General features: G+C 37.1%; 4 protein-coding genes across 4 annotated transcripts; all 4 read right to left on the reverse strand.

The window, feature by feature from the left end:
- Positions 1–224: 224 nt before the first annotated feature.
- LOC111785325 (methylsterol monooxygenase 2-2-like) lies at positions 225–4,205 on the reverse strand. Its single transcript, XM_023665734.1, has 7 exons — positions 3,939–4,205; positions 3,276–3,413; positions 1,324–1,469; positions 1,114–1,233; positions 807–1,019; positions 648–728; positions 225–499 (listed from the first exon to the last, which is right to left on the reverse strand). The coding sequence occupies exons 1-7, from the start codon at positions 3,969–3,971 to the stop codon at positions 439–441; spliced, it is 792 nt and encodes a 263-aa protein (XP_023521502.1). The 5' UTR covers positions 3,972–4,205; the 3' UTR covers positions 225–438.
- A 1,429-nt stretch (positions 4,206–5,634) lies between these two features.
- On the reverse strand, positions 5,635–8,298 carry LOC111788024 (tropinone reductase homolog At5g06060-like). Its single transcript, XM_023668158.1, has 5 exons — positions 7,921–8,298; positions 7,617–7,824; positions 6,258–6,474; positions 6,061–6,167; positions 5,635–5,964 (listed from the first exon to the last, which is right to left on the reverse strand). Exons 1-5 carry the CDS (start codon positions 8,208–8,210, stop codon positions 5,782–5,784), a joined length of 1,005 nt encoding a protein of 334 aa, XP_023523926.1. The 5' UTR covers positions 8,211–8,298; the 3' UTR covers positions 5,635–5,781.
- Positions 8,299–9,041: 743 nt separating this feature from the next.
- LOC111788023 (serine/arginine repetitive matrix protein 1-like) lies at positions 9,042–12,809 on the reverse strand. Its single transcript, XM_023668157.1, has 5 exons — positions 11,698–12,809; positions 10,407–10,586; positions 10,172–10,258; positions 9,994–10,083; positions 9,042–9,826 (listed from the first exon to the last, which is right to left on the reverse strand). The coding sequence occupies exons 1-5, from the start codon at positions 12,792–12,794 to the stop codon at positions 9,247–9,249; spliced, it is 2,034 nt and encodes a 677-aa protein (XP_023523925.1). The 5' UTR covers positions 12,795–12,809; the 3' UTR covers positions 9,042–9,246.
- Positions 12,810–13,521: 712 nt separating this feature from the next.
- On the reverse strand, positions 13,522–15,185 carry LOC111788457 (tropinone reductase homolog At2g29260, chloroplastic-like; the record flags this gene model as incomplete). Its single annotated transcript, XM_023668791.1, has 2 exons — positions 13,522–13,812; positions 14,955–15,185. Coding segments are annotated over 2 exons (522 nt in total), but the record flags the coding sequence as incomplete, so codon positions are not given.
- Between the last annotated feature and the right edge of the window lie 2,856 nt (positions 15,186–18,041).

Here is an 18,041-nt window from a genome sequence, read left to right on the forward strand (position 1 = left end):
AAGCTTCATACTCTCGTTGCTCGAAACCATGGCAATGAAGGCAGTAGAAGCCGAGGCTTTGATCGACGTGGAGTGGTGGCTCGAAATAGGGGAGGATGATGGTGAGGAAAGGTGACCATTGACAAGGGTCGAGCCGAGCGAGCTAAAATTAAAATAGTTGGAAAGTATAAGGATTAAAAATAAAACCTAATCAAAATACAAGAAAGAAAAAAAAAAAATATATATATTCTTAAATTTTGAAGGATGATTAAGGTTCCATAGCTCTTCATTACTCAAGAATACTCAAATTTAAACAACAAAAAAAAAAAGACATAAAACACATCATGGCACACAAGAAAGGGTGATATGAACTAAACCTTTTCAAATGTGCCTATTCATCAGAAACCTATCTCGAATGTACCCGACTCGACTCGACCCGACGACTTTTTCCTCAGCTCATCAACTTTCTGCCTTTTTTATAGCTTCCAAATTTCTAAAACCCTTGTCCGTTCCAAATATCCTGCAAAACGAAACGTCTTTGTCAATAATCGTTTTCGATATCTATTGAAGTAAATGAGTGTTCCACAAAGCTGGTTTTAATGCTATGAAGTTCAAACCAATAATGTAAACAAAACAAATGGTTGGACCCTTCTTGGACCAGAACTCACCAGTCCATGTAAGTGAATGTCGACGAGTAGTTGCCAGATTTTGTGAAAAGCAGACGGTGATGATAATCATGGAAGTAAGCACTGTGGAGCACGAGCAAAGAAGCTGATTTCAGGAACAACAGACATAGTACAACGTATTCTTATTAAAACATGACTCACCCCCCATATAAAGGTATGAAGTTTGAAGGGCTCCACGGAAAATGATAGCCACAATGAGCCTCGACTGTCTCGAGCACTCTAAGAACCATCCATAGCCACAGAGTCATTAGATGGGGGCCGGTAAGAGCAGGACCGACAATGGTAGCAAATCCAAGGAACAGGATCTCAGCAGGGTGAGCATATTCTGATGTTAGTCCAAAAGGGGTAGCATATCTGCACTTGATAAGCAACTTAGAACAGCCTAGGACAATTTTATCATGGGAAAACACAGAATAATCATTCATTTTCGTTTATAAATCTCACTTACTCGTGATGAACGCTGTGCACATTCTGGTACAGCCATTTGGTGTGCAAAATTCTATGCCCCCAGTAGAAAACAAAATCCTCCACGATAAAGTAAAATATTATCTGGCCGAAAACTACTTTCCTACATTAAATGAAACCGGAACTAACTTAAATCCTATCAAAGGTAATGCTATGATCCAAGATAAGAAAACAATAAAGAACCAGAAGATACCAGGATGGCAATGGAAGAGTGCTTCTCATTCCCATAAGCTTGAAGACAGGATAAGAAACAATCATAACTGGCAGATTTACACCAAAATGATACAACAATAGACGTGAAATACATTTTCCTTGTGCAGCAGAACTATTAGTCTTTGCCTGCAAAAGCAGAAAACACTTATATCACAACTAAAAATAATTCATCTAAATTAAGAGCGAGTTAAAACTACATTTGTTCTTATAATCAATGGCCTAAACGCAGTAGCGAGGGGCAACGTTCCCTAGGGAAGGATGGCACCATTTTACCAATCTGGGGATTCTGATTTTTTTACTTCTTGTTACCTTTTTTCATTCTTTCTTCAATGTTGAGAAGAAAAAAGAATAGTAATGGAATTGGAATTCTCTTATCTCACTCCGACGGATATCATCTCAAAAGTCTCCATGACTTAATTGAACTGTAATTATTGAGCTGGAAAACTCAGTTGATAGGTACTTTGTGTGCATCCTTAAGTATCAGCAGTATCGTCTATAAGGCAATCAATGAGAAACAGTTCTTTCCTTTTTCATCTCTTTTTTTTTTTTTTTTCATAGCTCAACATACGCATAGGAAGTTGATGGAAGCTGAATTATTGTCCTTGGCTGCAAAGGAGGAACAAAGCTGAAAGCAGCAATATAAGAGAAGATAGATAGAAGAAGGTGCTTTAACACCAGATTCTTTCATTGGTTATGGCTGCAAAGGAAAGGAAGAACACCATAGTTGAGATTCTCTCCATTGTTGGTAGACGAGTGCTTAACGAGGATGACATAGTTCCGGAATTCTTGGCTTTTTACAAAGCTTTACACACAAAAAAGTGTAAACTGGAGACTTTTCCCACTATCATAAATTGGAGTCCGATTGATGTCATTTTGGCTACTGATTTAGAAGCTCCTTTCACCGAACTTGAAGTATACAAGGGAGTACAGCTTCTTGGAACAGACAAATCATCTGGCCTAGATGGTACTGCTACCGAATTCTTTAAAAAAATGTTGGAACATTCTAAGAATTGATATTATGAGATTGTTCCAATATTTTTTCCATAATGGAACCATAAACACAAATCTCAATGAAATTTACATTTGCCTCATCCCAAAGAAGCTTGAAGCCTGAACAGTGGCTGATTACCAACCAATTAGTCTCGCCACCTGCCCGTGCAAGATTGTTGTGCGTGTTTTTTCCGAGTGGCTATCTTGCTCAACAGAGGATTCATGGATTTGGCTTCCTAATCTGAGTGGCTCACTTTCCACAAAATTGCTTTCACCCAACATGTTTGACCAAAACTACCCTTTTCGAAACACGAAAGCTCTGCTTAGAAGAACATTTCTAGGGCATCTTTTTTTTTTTTCTTTTGTGGGGTGGGGGAGGGGAATCTAACAGTCTTTACAAACAAGGAGGCCCCCTTCAATTTTTTTTTTTTTTGACTTGGTTATTTATCATGTTAATCGATTGGGAAAGCCTTTTGTAACCATGGATATTATCCTTTTTGTAAATTTCATATATAAATGAAATTGTTCATTATCAAAAAGCGGGAAAGAAAAAAATTAATCATTGTTTCCTGTAATCTTCTCCATTGGAGATCAAAGGATAAGGATAATTAAAATTAGAACTAGTCAAAGTGCTGCATTTTCGTCTTAAAAGTAAGGTTGACATTAAAGCCTAGACCAATAATTTTTTTAATCTCACAATTAATCAAGATCAAGAAATCAACCCATCCTACATTTTTAATTGGATGAGAATGAATGAAGAAATACTAAGTTGTTCCATATCAAACCTGTAACTTCGAATCTTTCCAGAAAAAGTGCTGCTAACTGCTAATTTAGTTCATAACCCATACATGAATCACTAACGAAGGTAAATCTAATTCAAGTATGAAATATTGACTAAATATGCATTGGTTATGAAATTTGTGGTGAAGTAAAAAAGCAAACCTGGATCTTGTACTTGCTCAGCCATCCTGCTTTTTCGAGAAAAATAAAGGGAAGCCCAGATAAGAAGAAAACGCTTTCATGGATTATGAAGCTTCCAAAACAAGCGAGTTGAAAATCACTAAAATTCGTAATCAAATACTGCACCATAGAGCAAAAAAAACCCATCAAAGAAGCACCAAATACAAAAAGAAACACAGTTTAATTCTACAAATAAGAACCATAGTGGAATTCTACACTCAAGCAAGTCAATGTTTTCAATTAAAGGAAACACTCATTCGAACGCAACCCAAATTCAATCCTCCAATTGGAAAACAAACAAAAAATCTTTAAAAAAAAGGCACGCATAACCTCATCATATTACATCAAACGTGCAAATCATTAGCTCTCAACATTAAGATCCTATTTCAAATCAACTATAGAAGATGAAATTCAACCTAAAATTACATCAAAAACCGCAATGTCACTCTCACGTCAACAATCGATTAACAAATAAGAGAGGGAAATTCAAGGACAACACTCCCACATCAAAACCTACTCGAAAACGAACGTAAGAAATTAAAATAAAAAAAACTACTCGCAGAAGTTTAGAATCTAATCGGTGCTTGAAAATGAAGATCAAATCTAGGGCGGAAAGAACAAGATTATGAAGAGAAAAAGCAGTACCTGCCAGGCAGATTCAAGAAGAGCAGCAGCCATGAAAGACGGGAAGAAATAAGCAGGGAATGGGAATCAGAATGGAGCAGGAGAGAGCAGGGCAGTGCAGAAGAAGACGATGCGGCCACCGAGACAGACTGGAAGAACAAAGGAATCTATGGGTTTTTGGTTTGCGTTTTTATATGAATCTCTAATCTGTATCTCTTTCTCTCTCCGTCCACTGATTTGCCTTTTTCTGCCATTTCCAGCCGGACCTGTCTTTCTCTCTCTTACTCTTCGTTTTTCTCTCTCTTCCATTTCCAATCAATTTAATTTTGATTATTAATAAAAATTGTAATTATATCAATTAAATTACTCCATTTTGTTAATAAATTATAAATACTTAAATCTACAAATATTTGTAAAAATTGATAAATAAACAAAATTGATTCAGTTATAACTGTTTATTGATTTTGTGATAGAATTATAAATTTAAAATAATATTTTTCAAAAGAAATCAAGATATATAATTTTTATTAATATAGTTTTTTTTTTTTTTTTTCAATCACATCCCAACAACCCGACAATCTGGATTAACTCAACCTATAGGTGTGGGTTGAGTTGGATTAGTTTTTCGAGTTAGTTTGGATTCATTTTTCTGAACTCGAGCTGACTCGATTTGGTTTCGAGTTCATAGGATAAAATCCTCGAGTTGACCCGAACCAAATAACAATATATAAAATAAACTAAGAGGAATATATTAATGAAAAATTTGCGAGAGTGGCACTTTGTTCTACATTAAACACTCTCTAACTGGATTATCTCTCACTTATAATATTTTTTGTTTTGTCATATATAATATTTTCGTATAGAACTATGTTAATATCTTACCATTTTCGCTCGTTGTTCTTAATTGAAAATAATTATAAATGGATTTGTGTTTGTTTGTAAACTTTTATTAATTTTTATCTAAAACTTTTTTTAAAAAATAATTTTTTTTAACAACCGGAACCCCATTTTCTCTCGTTGTTCTCGATTGAAAATAATTATAAATTGATTTGTATTTGTTTGTAAAGTTTTAATTATCTTTTATCAAACTTTTTTTTAAACCCGAACTGATTTGGGTTTGTTTGTAAAGTTTTAATTATCTTTTATCTAATAATTTTCTTTAACAACTGGAATCCAAAAAAAAACAAAAAATAATTTTTTTTTTTTTTTTAACAACCCCAACCCAAACAACTCAAAAATAAACAACTAAAAAATAGAAGTTTGGGTTGAGTTGTGAAAATTTTTTGGTTGGGTTACCAATCTAACCAACCAGAACTTTTTGGTTTGGTCAAAAAAAATCTTTTTGGTTGAGTCAAAAAAAGCCAAAATCCCTCAACCCAACACCCCTAACCAGAAGTTCCTTCGATTTCATGTCAATTGGCAACGGTTTATCATATAATTCCTAAAAAATGTAGACCCACGGTTTATCATATAATTCCTAAAAAATGTAGACCCACGATTGTTCTGACACACCCCTTAAGAACCTGACCATACACCCAAATAGGATAAACAATGGATCCACCGCTGAACTGGATGAGCCACAAACTTTTTTAAATTAATTTGTTTTAAAAAAAAAATATATTGGTTATCTAAAATTACTTCAGATATACAAGAAAATTATATCGGGCTACATTTTTGTTTACGTTATTAGTTTCACACTATAAGATATACAAGAAAATTATAAAACGTATCTTGAATGAATATATACCGATAGATATTACAATCGTTCGGGCGAGCTTTATTCAATAATTTGGACACTTAAACAAACAAATGATCACTAGAATAGTATATAGAAAAACATTCAATATCTCTGTTCCTTCTAATGTTAACTTGGATCAAAGCCATTAACAGACATCCCTCCATCGACACCAATGATTTGGCCAGTAATATAAGATGAAGCAGGTAGGCAAAGGAATGCAACCAGAGACGATACCTCACTTGGTTCTCCGAGTCGTCGAAGTGGAGTTCGAGAATATACCTCTTCGACATATGCTTTGTTACTCAACACCTAGCAGATAAGATATATATAGCACGAGTAAAGCGAGACAAATATCACGAGTGATTATTCATGAGTTCAGACAAAATGGGGTTATTCGAGATTTACTTGTTCTACCATTGACGTTTTGATGTACCACGGGGCAACCGCGTTGCTCCTTATGTTGTCGTTTGCCCATTCACAAGCTAAATATTTTGTGAGTTGATTGATAGCTCCTGGAAAGAGTCATTACAAAGTTCAGGAAACTAATGTTTGCATCCATAAAACTTGGAAAGCATAGGTAACATTGATCACTGATCGATCACCTTTTGTTGCTCCTTGAACAGACATGGACTTCAGAGAGACAAAGCTCGACACGGAGGACATGAACACGATGCTCCCCTCGCCCGAGGCTTTTAGAAAAGGATGAGCGAGTTGAGATAAATGGAAGACAGATTCGACGTTCGTTTTCATAAGGAAAGAAAATTCTTCATCTGTGAACTCTGTTGTTGGCTTTCGTATATTTCTACCCACATTGTTTACCTACAAGATTGATGATCGTAGAAATGGTGTTCATGGTCTGTAAGGATTGAAAGAATCATGTTTTTTTTTTGTTCTTGGATTTAGAATTTGCCCATTTGATGCTGGAAGATGGGTTCATAGAAAAACCTCTCAAATTCATTTCATCATCAAGATATCCAACAATTTTAAACGTACGAATTAGGCATGCCTCCTACTAGCTACAAGCTTCCTCCTAGGCCTTTGAGGGTGAGTAACTAACCTAAAGGAATTTAGAAACACATTTAGAATCCGGCTCAAAGGATAGCTCAAAATGTCCAAAGGTTCGTGTGTGGGTTTCCAAAGCTTGTCTATGGAATTTGGCCTTTGGTAATTGCTCGTCTTCAAGGAGGAAGTCCTCCGGTGAGATCCCACATCGATTGGGGTAGGAGAACGAAACCTTCTTTGTAAGAGTGTGGAAACCTCTCCCAAGTAGACGTGTTTTAAAAATCTTGAGAGGAAGCCCGAAAGGGAAAAGCCAAAAGAGGACAATATCTAATAGCGGTGGACTTGGACGGTTACAAATGGTATCAGAGCTAGACCCTAGACAATGTGTCAGCGAGGAGGTTGAGTCTCGAAGGGGGGTGGATACAAGATAGTGTACCAGCAAAAGACGCTGGCCCGAAGTGGGTGGATTGTGGGGTCACACATCGATTGGAGAAGGGAACGAGTGCCAGTGAGGAAACTAGACCCCAAAGGAGGTGGATTGTGAGATCCCACATCAGTTGGGGAGGAGAACGAAACATTCTTTATAAGGGTGTGGAAACCTCTCCCTAGCAAAAACGTTTTAAAAACCTTGAGGGGAAGCCTAAAGATGACAATATTTGCTAGTAGTGGGATTGGGCCGTTACACCTCCAATACATGGAAGCGTCTTTTAGCCTATGTTGAATAGAAGCTTTCTTCATCCTATGATTTGCACTTCCTTGAGCCAAACACTCATGGTTCTACACATGTTAGCTAAGGCTTCATGTAGCTTCCTAGACTTAGTTCTTGGCATTGACTCATGTGAGTTTTGATATCACTTTTACAACCATTGAAAGCACAAGAGAGAACAGGAAAGTAACCCAACAAAGTAAAATGCATCTTAATCTAAAGCTAAGCAAAGCACAAGAAAGGTGCACCTTACAAGAATGTTGAGTTTCCCATCAAAAGTATCAGCCACAGTCTTCATTAGCTCCTCTCTCTGAGCTCGAACAGACACATCACAAACTGATCCAGAAACCTCGAACTCCAAATCCTTCCAATCCCTCAAACACTGTTTCAGCTCATTCTCATTCCGAGAACAAGTATGCACTCTCGCACCAAAACCCACTAATTCCTCCACAATCGCACGCCTAAACCAAAAACCATTTCCAAATTCTCAAAAACAGCGGAACAAAACCCAACAATCTAAAACGATAATTTATATGTCTACATAGATATAAAATTACCCGATTCCGCGAGTGCCGCCGGTAACGAGTGCCGTCGTTCCGTGAAGAGACCACCGATGGTCGCCTGGTGTGCTGCCATTTTTGGTTTTGAAGTCGGATTCAGCTTGATTTCTAATGGATTTGAGGCGTTTAACGAGTTTGTGAGTTGAATTTGATGTGGGAAGCCAAAAAGGTTTGAAGGAGCGGGAAATGGAAGATAAAGAAAATGTTGAAAGATGGGGCTGTGAGGGATTGAAGGTAGAAGAAGAGAGTGAATCGAAGGGTGAAGGAGAAACAAGAGCCAAGAACATTGTTCTTGGGGATGGCCTCAACAGATTGCAGGCTTCGCCAGTCTGCGATTCGAGTTTCAACAACACCTTCGAAAATTGCAAAATTAATCCAAATCGTGTTTTATTTTCAAAAGTGATCCACTTTTTTTAAATGCCCTTTTTGACCTTTTTAAAGCTACTTCTATGTGTGTGAAATCTCTCAAATACCCCTCACACCCTTTTTGATCATTCAGTTGACCGTTACTGAGGCTTTTGCTTTTGTTCGGTATACTTCGGTTGGTTAATCCGATCAATTCATAGATGGTCGGCAAGTATGATATGGTCTTAATGATGATCCTGCACGTATTTCACGTGTATCTTACTGGTGGATTTAAAAAACCTCGTGAATTGACTTGGGTTACAAGTGTGGTTCTGGCTGTATTAACCTCATCGTTTAGTGTGCCCTCGTAATTTCAATTAAGTAAATCATTCTAATTTTTCGTGTAATTTCTAAAATTTATTTTAAAGTAACCCAAGAATAAAATTTGTGACAAACCTTGATTAAATTATGTCAAAAAATAAACACATATGAGTCATCTTTTCTACTTACTAATTAGTAAATTTAGTATACATATTAGAATTCACTCAATATACATATTAGAAATCACTCAAATATCTAATTAAACAAATTAGAAGTCATCTAATTAAACAAATAACAATAATGTCAACCACCTTAATCAATCAATCACCAATTTGAACATAGTTCAACAAAATAAAACATACTTCCACACATTAAACGTTTTTAAAACGGTCGAATGCAATTTGAAAAGTCATGTATCGGACCATCTAAAAGAAGCCTAAAACAAGCTCAAGAAAGGCAAGAGGGTAATTGTCTTTCCATCATATGGAAACTTAATTAGAGTTGTGTTCAAAGGAACATTCAAGAAATCACCATTTGTGAATTCAGCCGCATGGCTTAAAGGGAAGTTACAGATGACAATGTACCTCTTATGTGAAAAGATGTGCTTCATAATACAGACTATTCTGAAATTTGAAAAAGATACTTACTTGATACAGACTATTCAGGGCCTCTTCCTTTCCTCGCGTTGAACGATTCCAGTGCCTTCTTCCTCAACTCGATCTCTAGTCTTTTGTGCTCGGCCTCATCTGCGCCATTACGCTTATAAGACTCATCCTTTGCATCTTGACCATCATCTGAGTCATCGTCACTAAGGTCCTTAGCTTTTGTCTTCTCTGCACGCCGCTCTTCCTTTTTCCGCCTACGCTCTTCACGCTTTTGGCGCTTCTTCTCCTTCCGCAACCTCCTCTCCTCCTTCTTCCTCCTCCTGGCTTCCTTCCTCTCCAATTCAGTATCATAGCTGTCTTCGGAGTCTGAAGAAGTGTCGTGTCTGTCTGATCTTCTGTGTCTTTTCTTCTCCTTACTTCCAGTTTTACGCTTATAGCCTTCCTCCAAATCAGAATCTGAAGCCTCGTCCCGGTTATTATGATCAACTTTTTCAACTGTCAAATGCTCAGTTTCCTTCGTCTTACTTGGGAGCGAATGGCTCTTTTCATCCTGTTTCATACCTTCTTTGTGTGATGACGAAGATTTTTGTACATCGGGGCTTGCAGGCGCCTCCTTTCGAGAATGCTTACTACTGCAAAAATAAACATGAAACACAAACACGAGCGCAAATCTGTGACTTCACATATAAATGATTAAACTATCAGAATATATTTGTCCAAGAGATGGGAGAATGAGGTCTTTAGTTCCTGATATTTCTTTCTAAATTCCAAAGCATCAGGTGCAAGTTCATAAACTAACCTTCCAGGTGAGAGAACTTTGGCATCCACAGGAGAATTTTTCGCCTTACCGACAATGGAAGAATTCAGGGACTTTCTATTCCCACTCTCCCTACAAGGAATATAATAAAAAATAACAATCCAAAAAATGAAACCCACAAGAACAAATGAATAGTTCATTGGCTCATAATTGAACTCACCTAGCGTAGGTGACCTCGTCTTCCCTTGTCCTTGTTGAATGGCTGTCATGACGATACTGCTTTGCCCGTGAACGTGGTGAACTTAACCTGCCATGATGAGAACATTGTTCGTTTATCCTTACAAAACTGAGGACTGGCCTCCCAAAGATGCAACAATCATATAAACTAAAAAAGCTCGAAAAGTTAATGAAATAGAAAAACACGAAGCGTTATAATAAATCAGAAAAATGATCACCTCCTATCATCGCTAGCACTCCTCGTAACTGGTGGAGAATCTGTTAGTGCTGGAGACTTCTCCAAAGACGATGGTGAAGCCAATGTTCTGGTATTGGAATTGTTCCCTTCCCTAGAATTCCTTTCTGGCGACCTCAATGACCTAGAAGGTTGTTGGGATGCTGGGGATGTCTGAACATTTCTGTATCACAGTTTTAAGATGTGATCAAAACCATGAAGAAACCTTAATCATCTGAACAGCGTCAAGATAAATGAAGATTAATGTGCATATTAATCCCACAAGACAATCATATCTCACAATGCAACTGAAAACTCCAGGATATGTTCTCGAAAAAAATGTGCACGGAGAGAAATGGAAAGGATACAAAAAAAGGCTACACAACTGACGGCTCAATAGGAGTCAAAACGAGCAAACCTAAGCATACACAAAACAACTTCCATCCAAAAGAATAAGATATAAAGGATTATTACAGAAAAACAAAAGTACAAAGAGGGGCCATTAAGCTCTCCTAATTTTCTCAAATGCTCCAAAGAATGTCAAAAGAACTCGAATGTCAAAGAATCTAACCCTTATCGCAAAACGAACAAAAAACATCATCAAATAGCATCATATGAGCCAAACAGATAATTAAAGACTCCAATTAACTCCAAATAAGAATCCAAAAGGAAACTCAAATTCACATTTCCAAAGAATCTGATCCAAATCTTTAAACGCTCCCCAGCAAATAAAAAAAATGTATGCATCCTCAACGACAGGGACTAACAACAAGGAAAAGTGCCTCTCAGGACCAGTGTTATTTAGTGACCGCTACAGCTTGCCTTCAGGAATTTGGGTTTTAATTGGCTGTGCAGGGACCACTATAGTTTGTATTTATGACCTCAAGGACAACTACAGGTTTCGTCCATGATTATCTGGCTAAACCTCTGATGGGTGAATAGAGAAATCAAATTGATACATCTTTCATTAAGCTATGCATATCAGAAATCTGATTGAAAGCCTAATTTTGTTTAGGTGCTTCATTATGACATTGATTTGAAGGTTCTCGACATAAAATATCCACACAAAAAATCAGCTACATCCAGTAGATTTATTTTTCTGTAGTGGCTAGTACCCTTGCCATCTAGCAATTTTTAACAACAATTTACAAAAATAGATTGCATAAGATATAATTCCTAGCGCCCGAAATCCAAATTGATTGTGTCTACTTATTTCAGACAATCATCAAACACACATGCAAGTAGGTAGAAACTATTACACAAGATGCAAGCTTAACACAGAAGAGAAGAATTACCTGCCGGGAGATTGAGAGAGAGACCTCCTCTGATGTGCAGATTTTCTTTTGACAGGCGAAAGGTTTCCCTGCTCCTCCAATGAACTCCGATCATATGGTGAAATGGATCTACGTCGAGATGGACTTGATCTCTTGAGGCGTGCTGGAGATGACCTTAGTGGTGATGGAGGTGATTTGCTCAATGGGGTTGATGGAGATCTATGTTCCAGAGGTGAGGGTGTTCTGTGATGATCAAGTGGTGATGACCTATCCAATTTCCGTACTGGTGAGGAGGAAGTTGACAAACGCCGTCGTACTGGAGAGCGAGACTTGTGGCGTCTAACAGGTGAGCGTGATCTGCCATAGCGTGCCGGAGATGGTGATCTTCGACGATGTGATGGAGATGGTGATCTACGACGACGTGCAAAAGCAGGTGACTTGCGGCGGTGTGGAGATGGTGATCTATGATGCCGTGGTGGGGATGGTGACCTTCGACGTCGTACTGGAGATGGTGACCTTCGACGCCGTATAGGAGATGGCGACCTGCGACGCCGTATAGGAGATGGTGACCTACGACGTCGCCCTGGTGATGGCGATCTACGACGTCGTCCAGGTGACGGAGACCTACGGCGCCACTCTGGTGATGGTGATCTACGACGCCATTTAGGTGACGGTGATCTACGACGTCGAATACCTGAAGGTGAACGACGACGTCTTATAGGTGATAGTGACCTACGTTGGCCTACGGGTGACGGTGATCTCTTATGCTTATCAACTGATGGTGACCTTCGGCGGGTAGGTGATGATGATCGACGTTGTACAGGTGGAGGTGATCGATATGGTGATTTACGAGGAGGAGATGGTGAGCTATGTTGAGAAGGAGAACGAGATTTACGAAGTGAAGTAGATCTAGATCTCCTTGAATATGGTGTTCTACGTCGGGGAGAGAATGAATCACGACGATCCCTTCGATGTGGACTCGCAGACAATCTTGCTCGTGAAAAAGAGCTCCGTCGTCGTTGAGGTGATCGAGATATGCTTCTTGACTTGTGTCTATCACTAAAAAAAAAGTATGACAAAAACATTAGTACAAAAAAGGAGATTCCAAAAACCGCCATAGTAGTCTCACATACTTTCTATCAAAAAAAAAAAACATTTTTATTGTAGTAACACAAATAGACACGTGCATCTCTAAAACTTAGAAGTAACAAGAAAATAAGATATGCAACTGTTTAACTAATATAAATATATTAATTACATTGGATCCCTATTATCATATTAAAATAGACAGCGTACTTAAAGTAACTTCTAGAACTACTACTAAAACCGGCTGGCTTAAAGACCTTGTAGGTGAGCCTTTGCAAAAGACCCATGTGCCACATATTTGTGACTTGTGAAATATGATAAGAAATTCCAAGAGGGCAGCATGCATCAATTTGGAAAATAATCCAGGAGTAAAGGAGATTGAAGAGCTAAATGACACCAACAGACTCTGTTACAATATATTATTAGCTTTATTAATACTCAATTCAGTATATGTTGGTTAGAAGAAGTTATGCACTTTCTTATATACAGAAAATTTCTTGGTCACTTGTAGTTGAAGCTTATTTATGCTTAGCAATACCGTTATAAATATCAGACATGCATGAGTATATCATTCTCAAAGACTTCTAGTCAAGAATCCGGTTGAACATTACAGTGCACTTTCAAGAAGACAGAATGCATGACTTCTTAGCACAAGCAAACCAAAGTGATGGTGTAGCATCCAGTGGCAGAATTGTTATCAATCATACTCAAAACTCCCACCACTACACTCCATGACATTGTCCAAGTAAAAATCTTAAGTCATTCGCATATTCTCTTCAAGCAATGACATAGACTTGATAAGAAAGAAGGTANATTGATCACTGATCGATCACCTTTTGTTGCTCCTTGAACAGACATGGACTTCAGAGAGACAAAGCTCGACACGGAGGACATGAACACGATGCTCCCCTCGCCCGAGGCTTTTAGAAAAGGATGAGCGAGTTGAGATAAATGGAAGACAGATTCGACGTTCGTTTTCATAAGGAAAGAAAATTCTTCATCTGTGAACTCTGTTGTTGGCTTTCGTATATTTCTACCCACATTGTTTACCTACAAGATTGATGATCGTAGAAATGGTGTTCATGGTCTGTAAGGATTGAAAGAATCATGTTTTTTTTTTGTTCTTGGATTTAGAATTTGCCCATTTGATGCTGGAAGATGGGTTCATAGAAAAACCTCTCAAATTCATTTCATCATCAAGATATCCAACAATTTTAAACGTACGAATTAGGCATGCCTCCTACTAGCTACAAGCTTCCTCCTAGGCCTTTGAGGGTGAGTAACTAACCTAAAGGAATTTAGAAACACATTTAGAATCCGGCTCAAAGGATAGCTCAAAATGTCCAAAGGTTCGTGTGTGGGTTTCCAAAGCTTGTCTATGGAATTTGGCCTTTGGTAATTGCTCGTCTTCAAGGAGGAAGTCCTCCGGTGAGATCCCACATCGATTGGGGTAGGAGAACGAAACCTTCTTTGTAAGAGTGTGGAAACCTCTCCCAAGTAGACGTGTTTTAAAAATCTTGAGAGGAAGCCCGAAAGGGAAAAGCCAAAAGAGGACAATATCTAATAGCGGTGGACTTGGACGGTTACAAATGGTATCAGAGCTAGACCCTAGACAATGTGTCAGCGAGGAGGTTGAGTCTCGAAGGGGGGTGGATACAAGATAGTGTACCAGCAAAAGACGCTGGCCCGAAGTGGGTGGATTGTGGGGTCACACATCGATTGGAGAAGGGAACGAGTGCCAGTGAGGAAACTAGACCCCAAAGGAGGTGGATTGTGAGATCCCACATCAGTTGGGGAGGAGAACGAAACATTCTTTATAAGGGTGTGGAAACCTCTCCCTAGCAAAAACGTTTTAAAAACCTTGAGGGGAAGCCTAAAGATGACAATATTTGCTAGTAGTGGGATTGGGCCGTTACACCTCCAATACATGGAAGCGTCTTTTAGCCTATGTTGAATAGAAGCTTTCTTCATCCTATGATTTGCACTTCCTTGAGCCAAACACTCATGGTTCTACACATGTTAGCTAAGGCTTCATGTAGCTTCCTAGACTTAGTTCTTGGCATTGACTCATGTGAGTTTTGATATCACTTTTACAACCATTGAAAGCACAAGAGAGAACAGGAAAGTAACCCAACAAAGTAAAATGCATCTTAATCTAAAGCTAAGCAAAGCACAAGAAAGGTGCACCTTACAAGAATGTTGAGTTTCCCATCAAAAGTATCAGCCACAGTCTTCATTAGCTCCTCTCTCTGAGCTCGAACAGACACATCACAAACTGATCCAGAAACCTCGAACTCCAAATCCTTCCAATCCCTCAAACACTGTTTCAGCTCATTCTCATTCCGAGAACAAGTATGCACTCTCGCACCAAAACCCACTAATTCCTCCACAATCGCACGCCTAAACCAAAAACCATTTCCAAATTCTCAAGATAAGGATAATTAAAATTAGAACTAGTCAAAGTGCTGCATTTTCGTCTTAAAAGTAAGGTTGACATTAAAGCCTAGACCAATAATTTTTTTAATCTCACAATTAATCAAGATCAAGAAATCAACCCATCCTACATTTTTAATTGGATGAGAATGAATGAAGAAATACTAAGTTGTTCCATATCAAACCTGTAACTTCGAATCTTTCCAGAAAAAGTGCTGCTAACTGCTAATTTAGTTCATAACCCATACATGAATCACTAACGAAGGTAAATCTAATTCAAGTATGAAATATTGACTAAATATGCATTGGTTATGAAATTTGTGGTGAAGTAAAAAAGCAAACCTGGATCTTGTACTTGCTCAGCCATCCTGCTTTTTCGAGAAAAATAAAGGGAAGCCCAGATAAGAAGAAAACGCTTTCATGGATTATGAAGCTTCCAAAACAAGCGAGTTGAAAATCACTAAAATTCGTAATCAAATACTGCACCATAGAGCAAAAAAAACCCATCAAAGAAGCACCAAATACAAAAAGAAACACAGTTTAATTCTACAAATAAGAACCATAGTGGAATTCTACACTCAAGCAAGTCAATGTTTTCAATTAAAGGAAACACTCATTCGAACGCAACCCAAATTCAATCCTCCAATTGGAAAACAAACAAAAAATCTTTAAAAAAAAGGCACGCATAACCTCATCATATTACATCAAACGTGCAAATCATTAGCTCTCAACATTAAGATCCTATTTCAAATCAACTATAGAAGATGAAATTCAACCTAAAATTACATCAAAAACCGCAATGTCACTCTCACGTCAACAATCGATTAACAAATAAGAGAGGGAAATTCAAGGACAACACTCCCACATCAAAACCTACTCGAAAACGAACGTAAGAAATTAAAATAAAAAAAACTACTCGCAGAAGTTTAGAATCTAATCGGTGCTTGAAAATGAAGATCAAATCTAGGGCGGAAAGAACAAGATTATGAAGAGAAAAAGCAGTACCTGCCAGGCAGATTCAAGAAGAGCAGCAGCCATGAAAGACGGGAAGAAATAAGCAGGGAATGGGAATCAGAATGGAGCAGGAGAGAGCAGGGCAGTGCAGAAGAAGACGATGCGGCCACCGAGACAGACTGGAAGAACAAAGGAATCTATGGGTTTTTGGTTTGCGTTTTTATATGAATCTCTAATCTGTATCTCTTTCTCTCTCCGTCCACTGATTTGCCTTTTTCTGCCATTTCCAGCCGGACCTGTCTTTCTCTCTCTTACTCTTCGTTTTTCTCTCTCTTCCATTTCCAATCAATTTAATTTTGATTATTAATAAAAATTGTAATTATATCAATTAAATTACTCCATTTTGTTAATAAATTATAAATACTTAAATCTACAAATATTTGTAAAAATTGATAAATAAACAAAATTGATTCAGTTATAACTGTTTATTGATTTTGTGATAGAATTATAAATTTAAAATAATATTTTTCAAAAGAAATCAAGATATATAATTTTTATTAATATAGTTTTTTTTTTTTTTTCTCAATCACATCCCAACAACCCGACAATCTGGATTAACTCAACCTATAGGTGTGGGTTGAGTTGGATTAGTTTTTCGAGTTAGTTTGGATTCATTTTTCTGAACTCGAGCTGACTCGATTTGGTTTCGAGTTCATAGGATAAAATCCTCGAGTTGACCCGAACCAAATAACAATATATAAAATAAACTAAGAGGAATATATTAATGAAAAATTTGCGAGAGTGGCACTTTGTTCTACATTAAACACTCTCTAACTGGATTATCTCTCACTTATAATATTTTTTGTTTTGTCATATATAATATTTTCGTATAGAACTATGTTAATATCTTACCATTTTCGCTCGTTGTTCTTAATTGAAAATAATTATAAATGGATTTGTGTTTGTTTGTAAACTTTTATTAATTTTTATCTAAAACTTTTTTTAAAAAATAATTTTTTTTAACAACCGGAACCCCATTTTCTCTCGTTGTTCTCGATTGAAAATAATTATAAATTGATTTGTATTTGTTTGTAAAGTTTTAATTATCTTTTATCAAACTTTTTTTTAAACCCGAACTGATTTGGGTTTGTTTGTAAAGTTTTAATTATCTTTTATCTAATAATTTTCTTTAACAACTGGAATCCAAAAAAAAACAAAAAATAATTTTTTTTTTTTTTTTAACAACCCCAACCCAAACAACTCAAAAATAAACAACTAAAAAATAGAAGTTTGGGTTGAGTTGTGAAAATTTTTTGGTTGGGTTACCAATCTAACCAACCAGAACTTTTTGGTTTGGTCAAAAAAAATCTTTTTGGTTGAGTCAAAAAAAGCCAAAATCCCTCAACCCAACACCCCTAACCAGAAGTTCCTTCGATTTCATGTCAATTGGCAACGGTTTATCATATAATTCCTAAAAAATGTAGACCCACGGTTTATCATATAATTCCTAAAAAATGTAGACCCACGATTGTTCTGACACACCCCTTAAGAACCTGACCATACACCCAAATAGGATAAACAATGGATCCACCGCTGAACTGGATGAGCCACAAACTTTTTTAAATTAATTTGTTTTAAAAAAAAAATATATTGGTTATCTAAAATTACTTCAGATATACAAGAAAATTATATCGGGCTACATTTTTGTTTACGTTATTAGTTTCACACTATAAGATATACAAGAAAATTATAAAACGTATCTTGAATGAATATATACCGATAGATATTACAATCGTTCGGGCGAGCTTTATTCAATAATTTGGACACTTAAACAAACAAATGATCACTAGAATAGTATATAGAAAAACATTCAATATCTCTGTTCCTTCTAA

The sequence above is a fragment of the Cucurbita pepo genome, chromosome LG02, assembly GCF_002806865.2.
Source record: "Cucurbita pepo subsp. pepo cultivar mu-cu-16 chromosome LG02, ASM280686v2, whole genome shotgun sequence".
Lineage (NCBI taxonomy): Eukaryota > Viridiplantae > Streptophyta > Magnoliopsida > Cucurbitales > Cucurbitaceae > Cucurbita > Cucurbita pepo.

Coding starts and splice junctions, on each gene's coding strand:
- LOC111785325 (XM_023665734.1), bottom strand. CDS start 3,971: ATGGCTGCTGCTCTTCTTGAATCTGCCTGGCAG. Junction 1,470..3,275: donor TGAGCAAGTACAAGATCCAG/GTTTGCTTTTTT, acceptor CTGCTTTTGCAG/GCAAAGACTAATAGTTCTGC. Junction 1,234..1,323: donor ACTCTTCCATTGCCATCCTG/GTATCTTCTGGT, acceptor CATTTAATGTAG/GAAAGTAGTTTTCGGCCAGA.
- LOC111788023 (XM_023668157.1), bottom strand. CDS start 12,794: ATGGCGGTTTTTGGAATCTCCTTTTTTGTACTAATGTTTTTGTCATAC. Junction 10,587..11,697: donor CTCTCTCAATCTCCCGGCAG/GTAATTCTTCTC, acceptor ACTGTGATACAG/AAATGTTCAGACATCCCCAG. Junction 9,827..9,993: donor AAAGTTCTCTCACCTGGAAG/GTTAGTTTATGA, acceptor TTATTTTTGCAG/TAGTAAGCATTCTCGAAAGG.
- LOC111788024 (XM_023668158.1), bottom strand. CDS start 8,210: ATGTTCTTGGCTCTTGTTTCTCCTTCACCCTTCGATTCACTCTCTTCT. Junction 6,475..7,616: donor ATGGGAAACTCAACATTCTT/GTAAGGTGCACC, acceptor TCAATCTTGTAG/GTAAACAATGTGGGTAGAAA. Junction 6,168..6,257: donor TGTTCAAGGAGCAACAAAAG/GTGATCGATCAG, acceptor GACTCTTTCCAG/GAGCTATCAATCAACTCACA.